General features: G+C 34.1%; 2 protein-coding genes across 2 annotated transcripts; both read left to right on the top strand.

The window, feature by feature from the left end:
- The first annotated feature begins 3,141 nt into the window (after positions 1-3,141).
- On the top strand, positions 3,142-4,706 carry LOC144544186 (peroxidase 1-like). The gene is made up of 4 exons (XM_078292605.1): positions 3,142-3,234; positions 3,363-3,551; positions 3,759-3,921; positions 4,182-4,706. Exons 1-4 carry the CDS (start codon positions 3,157-3,159, stop codon positions 4,595-4,597), a joined length of 846 nt encoding a protein of 281 aa, XP_078148731.1. The 5' UTR covers positions 3,142-3,156; the 3' UTR covers positions 4,598-4,706.
- A 2,966-nt stretch (positions 4,707-7,672) lies between these two features.
- On the top strand, positions 7,673-9,488 carry LOC144544404 (peroxidase 1-like). The gene is made up of 4 exons (XM_078292914.1): positions 7,673-7,909; positions 8,049-8,237; positions 8,570-8,732; positions 8,891-9,488. Exons 1-4 carry the CDS (start codon positions 7,694-7,696, stop codon positions 9,304-9,306), a joined length of 984 nt encoding a protein of 327 aa, XP_078149040.1. The 5' UTR covers positions 7,673-7,693; the 3' UTR covers positions 9,307-9,488.
- Positions 9,489-11,730: the final 2,242 nt, after the last annotated feature.

Consider the following 11,730-nt stretch of genomic DNA (forward strand, 5'->3'; position numbering starts at 1 on the left):
ACGGCTCAATATTCGAGTTTTTAAAATTCTAACGGTCGATCCGAACCGTTCATCTTGTTCTCCATATTAATATGTGTTTGGAGACCAAATTTTACATTTTTTGGAAATTTTTTACTATTTTTTTAGCTAGGTAGAAAATCACTTGATCTAAAAAATTATGCATCATTCAGATATTTGATTTTTTACCTATCTAAAAAATTAGTAAAAAATTTCCAAAAAATGTAAAATTTGGTCTCCAAACACATTAATATGGAGAACAAGATGAACGATTCGGATTGACCATTAGGATTTTGAAAACTCGAATATTGAGCCGTAGCAGTGTAGCCCTCTATGCTATCCATAGCACCCAAGCCTTACTCTCTCTTTATATATATATATATATGAGAGATCCAATTACACCATTTTATGGTGACACATCTTGACACCATATTTTTATAAGTCATTTTTGCAATTTTAAAATCCAAACTGATGATTTGAATCGTTCAACATGATCTCCATATTAAAATGTGCTTGAAGACTAAATTTTACATTTTTTGGAATTTTTTTTTGTATTTATTAAAATGTGTACAAAATTGTTATTTTCAGACAATTTTGGACTATTGAAAAACAACAATTTTAAAAAATTCTAAATAAATAGTAATAAATTTCCAAAAAATGTAAAATTTGGTCTCCAAGTACATTTTAATATGGACATCACGTTGAATGGTTCGGGTCTACTATTTGAATTTTGAAATCACAAAAATGACTTATAAAAATATAGTCTCAAGATGTGTCACCATAAAATGGTGAAATTGGATCCCTCCTCTATATATATATGGAATATGCTAGCATGCTATGCATAGCATAGAGCCCCTCCATGCAATGCCTTGAATTTTGACTTTTTCAAAATCTTTACGGTCAATCCGAACCGTTCATCTTGTTCTCCATATTAATATGTATTTGGGGACCAAATTTTACATTTTTTGAAATTTTTTTACTGTTTCTTTAGATTTATTGAAAATCGCTGTTTTCAGCAAATCTGGACCATAAAAAAACAGATATTTTTAATAAATCTAAAGAAACAGTAAAAAAATTTCAAAAAATGTAAAATTTGGTCCCCAAACACATATTAATATGGAGAACAAGATTAACGGTTCGGATCGACTGTTAGGATTTTGAAAAGTCAAAATCCAAGGCGTTGCATGGAGGGGCTCTATGCTATGCATAGCATGCTAGCATATTCCTATATATATAATTACTCGATCAGATAACGAATACGGAATAAGCATTATCCGTATTCTTATCCATTTAGATAACAAAAAAAATCTTTATCCATATCTATACCCGATAAGTTTACAAAAAAGATATATTATTTATATCTGTCTTATCAAATACGGTACGGTACGAGACAGATAAACGGATAAAAGGGTGCCATTGACATCCCTACTGTTCTGCTCTTATGTCTGAGCCCGGATTGGAATCCGATTTAATTTATGCGGATTCTGGTTAGAATTCACGGAGCCTCTTTAACGGATTGGACGGTCCGGATTCAAACTCGAGTTACATTAGAATATCTTAATTCCTCTTTTCTTTTTCCCGTCTGGCGTTGCCTTTTACCCTTTTGCTCTTTCCTCTCGCCGATCTCTCTCCGCTGTCTCCGTCTCCTCTCTCTCCTTCTCTACCGTCCTAACTCTTTTCTTCATTTCTTTTCCATACGGTGCTCACTGCTCACTTTCTAAACTTTTTTCTTTTATTTATGATTCTTTACTTTTACTGGATTGTTTGTGGCCAAAACTATTCAGAAAAAGTGTAATGAGTCGAAGCGTAAATTGAATCACTGACAAATGCCGACCTTCTTCTGTTGGATGGTTCCAAGTCTGTTGCTGTTAGCTGCAATGTGAACTTTTTAAAGAAAACTATCTAGCTACTTGACTAGCTTCCCTGAGGAAATAAACAGAGGAAAGGAAAAACAAAAATTCAAAATTATAACAAATAAGAAATTTGCTCAAACTGTGCAGTTCCAAATTTTGCTGATCCATATCATGACTGTTTCATATAATTTAACAATACCATATTACCATGATATGCATATTAGTGATTATTTGCTCGACACAATGACTAGGAACAAATTATAATTTTGACCAGTAAATAATCTCTTAATTTTAATTAGTGTTTAACCAACATGTTATGAAGTGGAAGAATATATCTTCTTCTACTAAATCCCGTTAAACGTTGCTGGCATTGAATAAAAAACAGAGGAATAATAAAAGTTTCAAATAGGATAGACAGGCTTGTGGTTAGCACAAGGAAATTAATTTAAGCACATCTGGTAGAGAATTCAAGGCCAAAATTCCAAACCGGCTTCCATCTTTCAGAAAATATAATAGTAATTTAAAGTCAGACTATACAAGTAACATGGTACAACTCAGCTAGTATCCCTCTTTCATGCATGATAGATGAAGCAAGTCTCCGCATATAATTGTTAAGGGTTCTTTTTTTTTTTTGTCTGAAGCCTTCTGGACAGATTCTTATTCAAAATCGGACTTAAACCGTTTAATCCGCATTTAAATTAATATGCACGGATTAGATAAGATTTATGGGACAATTTAAGTTCATACGGTTTTAAATATGTCCGCACAAATCTCAATGCAGATTGAATGAATACAATCAGAATTTGGATAAAGTTTTGTCCAAAATCTTTCAAACAAAACCCCATTCCAAGTATTAGTAAGTTTCTGGTGGATGCTTCCTTTCCAAATCCAGCAAAACAAATCGATTCAATTGTCAACTATGGTAGTTATAACTTCCAAGAGAATCTCAAATCTCAAGCTTTTCCAACATAGGGAAACCAGAAATGTATATACAATTACAAAAATAAGCTGGGTTTGTAACCTCCAGTTGGTAATTAATAAGATATTAAGATGCCATTTTTGCTTCTGTATATAAATACCCATGAAATATTAAGCAATCTCATTCCACCTCAACAACAAAGAAACCAATATCTGTTATCCAATCTGTTGCAACGTAACTTCCGAATATATGGCAATAAGGGGTGTATTGGCATTTTTTGTCACATTGGTTCCATGTTTTCTCCTGTTGGGTTCAACCAGAGCGCAATTGAGTGTTGATTACTATAGCAAGACATGCCCAAATGTCGAAGACATTGTCAGAAAAGAGATGGTTAAAATTCTTTCGGTCGCACCGAGCCTTGCTGCTCCTTTCCTCAGAATGCATTTCCATGATTGTTTTGTTAGGGTACGCTTACATATACATGCACTATACTATGACTCATATCTATCTAATTACTATATAGTATATACTAATATCTAATTATACTTTTATATATGATGCCGCCATAATTTACGCTTATTTTTTAAATGAAGGGTTGTGATGGATCTGTATTATTAAACTCAACAAAGAGCAATTTGGCAGAGAAAGATGCTCTTCCAAACCTGAGCCTTAGCGGATTTGGTTCAATTGAGAGGGTGAAGGCTAAGCTGGAGAAAGCCTGCCCGAACACAGTATCTTGTGCGGATGTTCTCGCACTGATGGCTCGTGATTCTGTGTTGTTGGTAAGTCATTTGCTTGCAAATGCAAAACATTTTCTTTAACTATGGACTTGCTTATTCTTTGTTACACAAATATAAGCTGAACTCCAACATGCTGGGAAAATGTATGGTCCTTGCTGGCTCGAATTTATTTCGCCAACATTTCACTGGTAAATATGATGAATTAATGAATTCCAGGAAAATAACGTGTTTCATTTTGTCAATGTTCAGAGCAAGGGGCCCACATGGTCAGTGTCGCTAGGAAGGAGAGATGGCAGGATATCTATTGAAAATGAGACCAACCAGCTTCCACCACCTACAGCAAATCTAACTCAATTGATTCAGATGTTTTCTGTCAAGGGCCTTGATCTCAAGGACCTTGTTGTTCTTTCTGGTAATAATAGATACATCACAAATATTCTTTAGTTTCGGATCCATCTCATTTCCATCATCTAATCATGAGAAATGAAATTCATATTTTTCAAAGTTCCTATCCATTTTTTTAAGTTGAGGTTCTGTAATTATATTGGAGCCAGACTTCATACAAATACTTGACAGATACAGATGCTCACAAAGAAAAAAAAAATAAACAGATTTATTAGCTATTGCAATGAATTGTTTAACCAAAATCCCTTTACTCTGTATTCTTTATAGCTGCTCACACAATTGGAACAGCGCAATGTGCAACCATCAAAGACCGTTTGTACAATTTCACCGGCCAAAACAACTTGAATGATGTCGACCCATTCCTGGACCCACACTACATAGCCAAACTGAGATCGAAATGTAGCCCGACAGATACCACGACACTCATTGAGATGGATCCTGGCAGTTACAAGACATTCGATCTGAGTTATTTCAAACAAGTGGCTAAAAGAAGATCCGCCTTCCATTCTGACTGGGCTCTACTGACAGACAAGTTTACCAGAGACTATGTCCTGAAGCATGCCAATGGATTCGAGTCTGAATTCTTCCAAGACTTTGCCGAGTCGATGATTAAGATGGGAAATATTGGTGTGCTTACTGGAAACCAGGGTGAGATCAGAAAGATATGTTCTATTGTTAAATGATTTGGGCTTTTTTTTTCTTCCTGGATTTGATTATTTGATTATTACTTTTTTGGTGGAGAATTCTTTGGGGTTTGCGGTTAATTAGTGAGATTCAGAATGCTGTTTCTAATGGGGTTTGCAGTTAATTAGTGATGAGATTCAATTAAATTAAAAATTGTTTTGACAAAATATCCCTGGGTATTGTTAATCCATTTTTTTTTATAATGTAAGTTGTTATAATAAAAAATTAATCCATTTTTATAATGTAATTTGGGTATATGGATGTGTGTGTGAGTGTGTGTATGTGTGTGTGTGTTGTGGAACAATGTTTCACTAATTCTCAAGTACTCTTTTGTTAAGCATTATCCACAAGTGCACAAGCAAATAGAGGTCTGTTTAGTTTTGAAGCAAATGGACAAGTTTCCTCTGTCACCCATTCCATCAATAGCACAAATAGCATACAACTTTAGACTGTTTGATTTAGATTCTACGTCTCAAATCAGACTTCCATGCATGATAGACTAAATATTCTTTTATATTGTAATAATTGCAAGGTTCTAAATAGCGCGCTATAGCATTTTTCATACCATAAAAGCAATGGTTCTATCGCGCTATATGGACATAGCGCTGTTTTTTTAGCCATTCCACTATGACACGATAAATGTTATTTAAACCTTTGAAAAATTGTGTAGATCTCTGTCCATCTAAAGTTTGATCTAAAATCCTTTTAGTTCCTGCAAGGGTTGTGCTGTTTTTGTGACTTAAACGTTGACATCTTAATGGAATATACACGGATTCTTTGCGGAAAAAAAAAATTGAGCTAACAAACCTATTTTCTAGTACGGTAGTACCACAGCAGATGTGGACCCTGAAATTAGGCCTATTCGAAGCAATTTGTTTTTGTTATGGGCCTATATTAATGGCCTTTTTTATAATTGTTAGGAATCACTGTTTTGGTACATTTAATTCAATTAATTATTCAAGTAACAAAATTAAAAGAAATTTTCTATCTTTGATTAATTCTCCAGTATTGTTTTATGATTGTTGTTGATGACGAGATTGCAAAGAGTTGTCTCATTTCTTCTCTCTTATTCTTCTTCTTCTTTTTCTTCTTTTTCCACCTCTCTAAGTGGTGACTGTCATAAATTGGTTGATTCAGTTCCTGTTCCGATTTGATTCAGTGCATTCTCGGCTGAGTGATGACTGTTCCGGTCCGATTGGATTCAGTGCCCCTTTCTTCCTTCTCTAAGTAGTGACTGTCTCGGTCAGGTTTGATTCAGTGCTTCTTGGCTGCGCATTTCTCTGGGCAACGGTGTCGATTTTGGAAAGAATAAGACATTTCGTCTTCAAGGAAGGGCTCGATACGACGTACTCTGCCAGTCATGTAACTCGAAAAAACTACTGCTGTGTCTACATTCCTAGAGAAGAAAATTGAAAGACCCACCTATTTGCTAATCGGGCGCAAATAGACCAATTCACATTATCTGGCTTCAGATATCTGTTATTTTCTGACATAGCAAATTATATGATTTTACAGTAGCGCAATGTATAGATTTTCGTACTTTCTATTTTAATAAAAGGAAACATGTGTAATAGCTATCTTGTATATAATTGGATCAATGCAATCGCCTATAAGCTTTCAACCAAAAATAAATAAATAAATAAATAAATAATCAGCTTTCGTGAAATTCCAGCCAAATATAATACTGCATGCGACACCATCTGTTCAACTGTCATTAATGTCTACCACCAAATAAAGGAGAAAAAACACACAGAAGAAGTAAAACATTGATGTGAAGAAATGAAAAATTTGTGCGTACTATATATGGAGTGCAAAAGTTGGCTAATCCATATCAATATCTTCTCAAAAAAAAAAAGTTTGTGCGTACTATTTTATTCTAAACAATATAATAAAATATGGCAGCCTCTGCCACTTCTTCTCAAAAAAAAAAGTTGGCTAATCCATATCATCATAATCCAATTATTCACCATGATTGGGGAAAAATATTGTTAAGGATGTTTACCTTCTAAGTAATTATACACATAATTAACTCGGTAATAATTTTGACCAATGAAGAATCTTTTAATTTTAATGTCTAACCAACATATGAGGTGGAAGAATATATGTACTCTGTACTAAATTGCGTCAACGTTGACAGCATTAGTTTTAAACTTTAATTAGTCAAATTGACAACGCGCGCTTGTGGCTAGCCCAAATAAATTGAATTCAATGGCATGTGCTAGAGAACTTAAAGGCCAAGAACTTCAAACCGACTTAGAAAAATATTATTGTAAATTAAAGTGAACCTATATAGGTATAAGGTAACATGGTATAACGCATCCCTCTTTCATGCATTATAGATAGGGATGCAAACAGGTCAGATATTATTCGACCGTATCCGAATCCGTATCCGAAAATTTGATACAGATATTCGATATCCGAATATCGATCCGTGCGCATACAAATACGGATATGGTTTTAAATTTTAATTATATGTATCCGAATAGTAGATATATACTATATAGTTTAATATATATTGCGAAAAAAAAATGTTATTTACTATTATAAAAAGCAGATATTTGTATCCGAATCTGGTTAATATCCGATCCGTATTCGTATCCACTTAATATCCAATCCATATCCACCTAATATCTGATTTGTATCCGCATCCAGAAAATAAAAACGGATACGGATATGATTTTACCGCTATCAGATCCATATCCGATCCGTTTGCACCCCTAATTATAGAGGAACCGAGTTTCCTCATAAGTGTTTATACGTTTCCAGTGGATGCTTCCTTTCCAAATCCAGCAAAACAGTTGATGTAAAATTGTCAACTTTGGTAGGTATAACTTCCCAGAGCAAACTCAAAGTTATTCTGACATAATTAAGAGTAATAGGCATTTATGTCATATATATTGTATAAAAAAAGTGTTTGTAACTAGGCATTTATATGATATATATTATAAAAAAAAAAGTTTTTGTAACCTCCAGTTGGTAATAAGATGCCATTTTGGCTTCTATATAAGTACTATGAACTATGAAGCAATCTCATTCCACCTTGGAAACAACAAGCCATTTAAGCTCTGTTATCATTGCCTTGGCAACTTCCTAACATGGCAAAAAATGGCATATTGGCAGTTTTCATAACTATGGTTCCATGTTTTCTACTCATGGGGTTAACCAGAGCACAATTGAGTGTGGATTACTATAGCAAGACATGCCCCAATGTCGAAGACATTGTACGAAAAGAGATGATTAGCATTCTCTCAGTAGCACCAAGCCTTGCTGCTCCTTTTCTCAGATTACATTTCCATGATTGCTTTGTTAGGGTATATTTACATATACAAAGTTTTATTACTTATTTATCTTATGTTATAAAAGTTGTGCACTATATCCTGTATTGTTTGAAATTATATCACTCATATGATTATTGGTCCTGCAATTTGTACTTTTATTTTTGAAATGTAGGGTTGTGATGGATCTGTTCTATTGAACTCAACAAAGGACAATAAAGCAGAGAATGAAGCCCCTCCGAACCGTAGCCTTCGTGGTTTTGGTTCAGTTCAGAGGGTGAAGGCTAAGCTTGAGAAGGCATGCCCAAACACAGTCTCTTGTGCTGATGTTCTTACTTTGATGGCTCGAGATGCTGTGTGGTTGGTACGTCATTTTCTTGCAATTGTGAAAAAAATTGGCAAAACTATTCTTCATCCATGGACTAATTTAATGAAGTATAATTGTTTAGGGAGCAATTGTTGTCTCATATTGCACTATATATAAGCTTAACTATACTCCTAACTGTGAGGCAATCCGGAAAACATTATCTATAAAAATGTATTAAACATCATGCATTTGTGTCCCAGCTTGGTTGACTCAAGTTGGATATTAACTAAGCCCATATTCTGCTGGTAGCAAATTTTAAACAACAAAAGTTATAAAATGAAATTTACAGAAAACTGAAAACAAATGCCTTTCTTGTTACCAATGTTCAGAGCAAGGGGCCCACATGGCCGGTGTCACTAGGAAGGAGAGATGGAAGGATCTCAATAGCAGATGAGACCATGCAGCTTCCGCCACCTACAGCAAATCTCACTCAATTGATTCAAATGTTTGCTGTCAAGGGCCTTGATCTGAAGGACCTTGTTGTTCTTTCAGGTAATTAATACATTATTCCAAAAAAAATCAATATCAAAATTTATGCTAATATCCATCATGACAACCTTTACTACTCGCTATCAATTACTGACATATATTTATAAAAACTATATTTCTAATGTATACAGAAGGTACTTATTTTTATCTCTATATTTTAGGTGCCCACACAATTGGAATCACAGACTGTGCAGCCATCAAAGACCGTTTGTACAATTTCACCGGCCAAAACAACTTGAATGATGTCGACCCATTCCTGGACCCACGCTACATAGCCAAACTGAGATCGAAATGTAGCCCGACAGATACCACGACACTCATTGAGATGGATCCTGGCAGTTACAAGACATTCGATCTGAGTTATTATAAACAAGTGGCTAAAAGAAGATCCGCCTTCCATTCTGACTGGGCCCTCTTGACAGACAAGTTTACCAGAGACTATGTCCTAAAGCATGCCAATGGATTCGAATCTGAATTCTTCCAAGACTTTGCCGAGTCGATGATTAAGATGGGAAATATTGGTGTGCTTACTGGAAACCAGGGTGAGATCAGAAAGATATGTTCTATTTTTAACTGATTTGGGTTTTTTTTTTTCTTCCTGGATTTGATTATTTGATTATTACTTTTTTGGTGGAGAATTCTTTGGGGTTTGCGGTTAATTAGTGAGATTCAGAATGCTGTTTCTAATGGGGTTTGCAGTTAATTAGTGAGATTCAATTAAATTAAAAATTGTTTTGACAAAATATCCCTGGGTATTGTTAATCCATTTTTTTTTTATAATGTAAGTTGTTATAATAAAAAATTAATCCATTTTTATAATGTAATTTGGGTATATGGATTTGTGTGTGAGTGTGTGTATGTGTGTGTGTGTTGTGGAACAATGTTTCACTAATTCTCAAGTACTCTTTTGTTAAGCATTATCCACAAGTGCACAAGCAAATAGAGGTCTGTTTAGTTTTGAAGAAATGGACAAGTTTCCTCTGTCACCAATTCCATCAATAGCACAAATAGCATACAACTTTAGACCGTTTGATTTAGATTCTACGTTTCAAATCAGACTTCCATGCATGATAGACTAAATATCCTTTTATATTGTAAAAATTGCAAGGTTCTAAATAGCGCGCTATAGCGTTTTTCATACCATAAAAGCTATGGTTCTATCGCGCTATATGGACATAGCTAGCGCTGTTTTTTTAGCCATTCCACTATTTAAATCTTTGAAAAATTGTGTAGATCTCTGTCCATCTAACGTTTGATCTAACATCCTTTTAGTTCCTGCAAGGGTTGTGCTGTTTTTGTGACTTAAACGTTGACATCTTAATGGAATATACACGGATTCTTTGCGGAAAAAAAAGAAAAATTGAGCTAAGAAACCTATTTTCTAGTAGGGTAGTACCACAGCAGGTCCTTCCCATTGTATGGTTAACAGCAGATGTGGACCCTGCAATTAGGCCTATTCGAAGCAATTTGTTTTTGTTATGGGCCTATAATAATGGCCATTTTATAATTGTTAGTTGGGCTTGGTTAGGAATCACTGTTTTGGTACATTTAATTCAATTAATTATTCAAGTAACAAAATTAAAAGAAATCTTCTATCTTTGATTAATTCTCCAGTATTGTTTTATGATTGTTGCTGATGACGAGATTGTAAAGAGTTGTCTCATTTCTTCTCTCTTTTTCTTCTTCTTTTCCTTCTTCTTCTTTTCCTTCTTCTTCCACCTCTCTCAGTTAGACATTTGCTAAACTCGGAACGGGTAGAACCCGTTTTGCCCGGCCCGTACCCGTTACCCGTGGTACCCGTACCCGTTGCCCGGGTACAAACGGGTAGACGGGTACGGGTAATAAACAGACCGGATAACATGATTTAAAAAATAACCCCTTGTACCCGTACCCGTCTACCCGCCAACCCGTACCCGCCTACCCGTACCCCTATACCCGCCTACCCGTACCCGTACCCGTTACCCGTTACCCGTACCCGTCCCCATAACCCGTACCCGACCCACTTTTTGAAATTCAAATTTTTTTGAATTTTTCCGCCGGTTCACGAGGGGCCCGGTCCGGGTCAAATCAAACTCGGCCGGACCCACCCGGGTCACCTCAACCGGTTTTTTTTTTTTTTTTTTTTCAAATTTTATTCCCTCTCCAATTTTTTCTTTAAATACACCCCTCTAATCCTCTTCCTCTCCACATTCTAACTCAAATTCTCAAATTCTCAATCCCTCAATCTCAAATTCTCATTTTTCATTATTCTCAATTTTTAAATTTATTTTTAAAAAAATATATGGTTGTAATTTAATTCATTTTACCAATACGCAAACGGAATTAGAGGTTCGCTAAACCCGTTACGGAATTACGAAGGTATCAAAATTACAAAGTTCGGCACCTCCCGCAAGATTTTTCCGCGAAATTTAAAGGTTAGATTTATTTTATGTTAGATTAATTTATTTTTGTAGAGTAATTTAAAATTTGATATTAGATTTATTGTTGTAGATAAATGTATAATTTAAATTGAATGTTAGATTTAGTTTATGATAGATTTATTAGATTTATTTAATGTTAGATTTATTTAATTTATGTTAGATTTGTTAGATGTGATTATGTGAACTTGTGAAATAATTAGATTTATTTTGAATATGTTAGATTTTATTTTTGAAATTCGGATTTATTTTTAATAGGTTAAAAAAATATGTTAGATTCATTTTTGTTAGATTAATTTATTTTTGTAGAGTAATTTAAAATTTGATATTAGATTTATTGTTGTAGATAAATGTATAATTTAAATTGAATGTTAGATTTAGTTTATGATAGATTTGTTAGATTTATTTAATTTATGTTAGATTTGTTAGACTTATTGAATGTTAGATTTATTTAATTTATGTTAGATTTGTTAGATGTGATTATGTGAACTTGTGAAATAATTAGATTTATTTTGAATATGTTAGATTTTATTTTTGAAATTCGAATTTATTTTTAATAGGTTAAAAAAATATGCTAGATTCAT

Source organism: Carex rostrata, chromosome 26, assembly GCF_964058835.1.
Source record: "Carex rostrata chromosome 26, lpCarRost1.2, whole genome shotgun sequence".
Lineage (NCBI taxonomy): Eukaryota > Viridiplantae > Streptophyta > Magnoliopsida > Poales > Cyperaceae > Carex > Carex rostrata.

Coding starts and splice junctions, on each gene's coding strand:
- LOC144544186 (XM_078292605.1), top strand. CDS start 3,157: ATGGTTAAAATTCTTTCGGTCGCACCGAGCCTTGCTGCTCCTTTCCTC. Junction 3,552..3,758: donor CTCGTGATTCTGTGTTGTTG/GTAAGTCATTTG, acceptor GTCAATGTTCAG/AGCAAGGGGCCCACATGGTC. Junction 3,922..4,181: donor GGACCTTGTTGTTCTTTCTG/GTAATAATAGAT, acceptor TATTCTTTATAG/CTGCTCACACAATTGGAACA.
- LOC144544404 (XM_078292914.1), top strand. CDS start 7,694: ATGGCAAAAAATGGCATATTGGCAGTTTTCATAACTATGGTTCCATGT. Junction 7,910..8,048: donor TCCATGATTGCTTTGTTAGG/GTATATTTACAT, acceptor TTTGAAATGTAG/GGTTGTGATGGATCTGTTCT. Junction 8,733..8,890: donor GGACCTTGTTGTTCTTTCAG/GTAATTAATACA, acceptor TCTATATTTTAG/GTGCCCACACAATTGGAATC.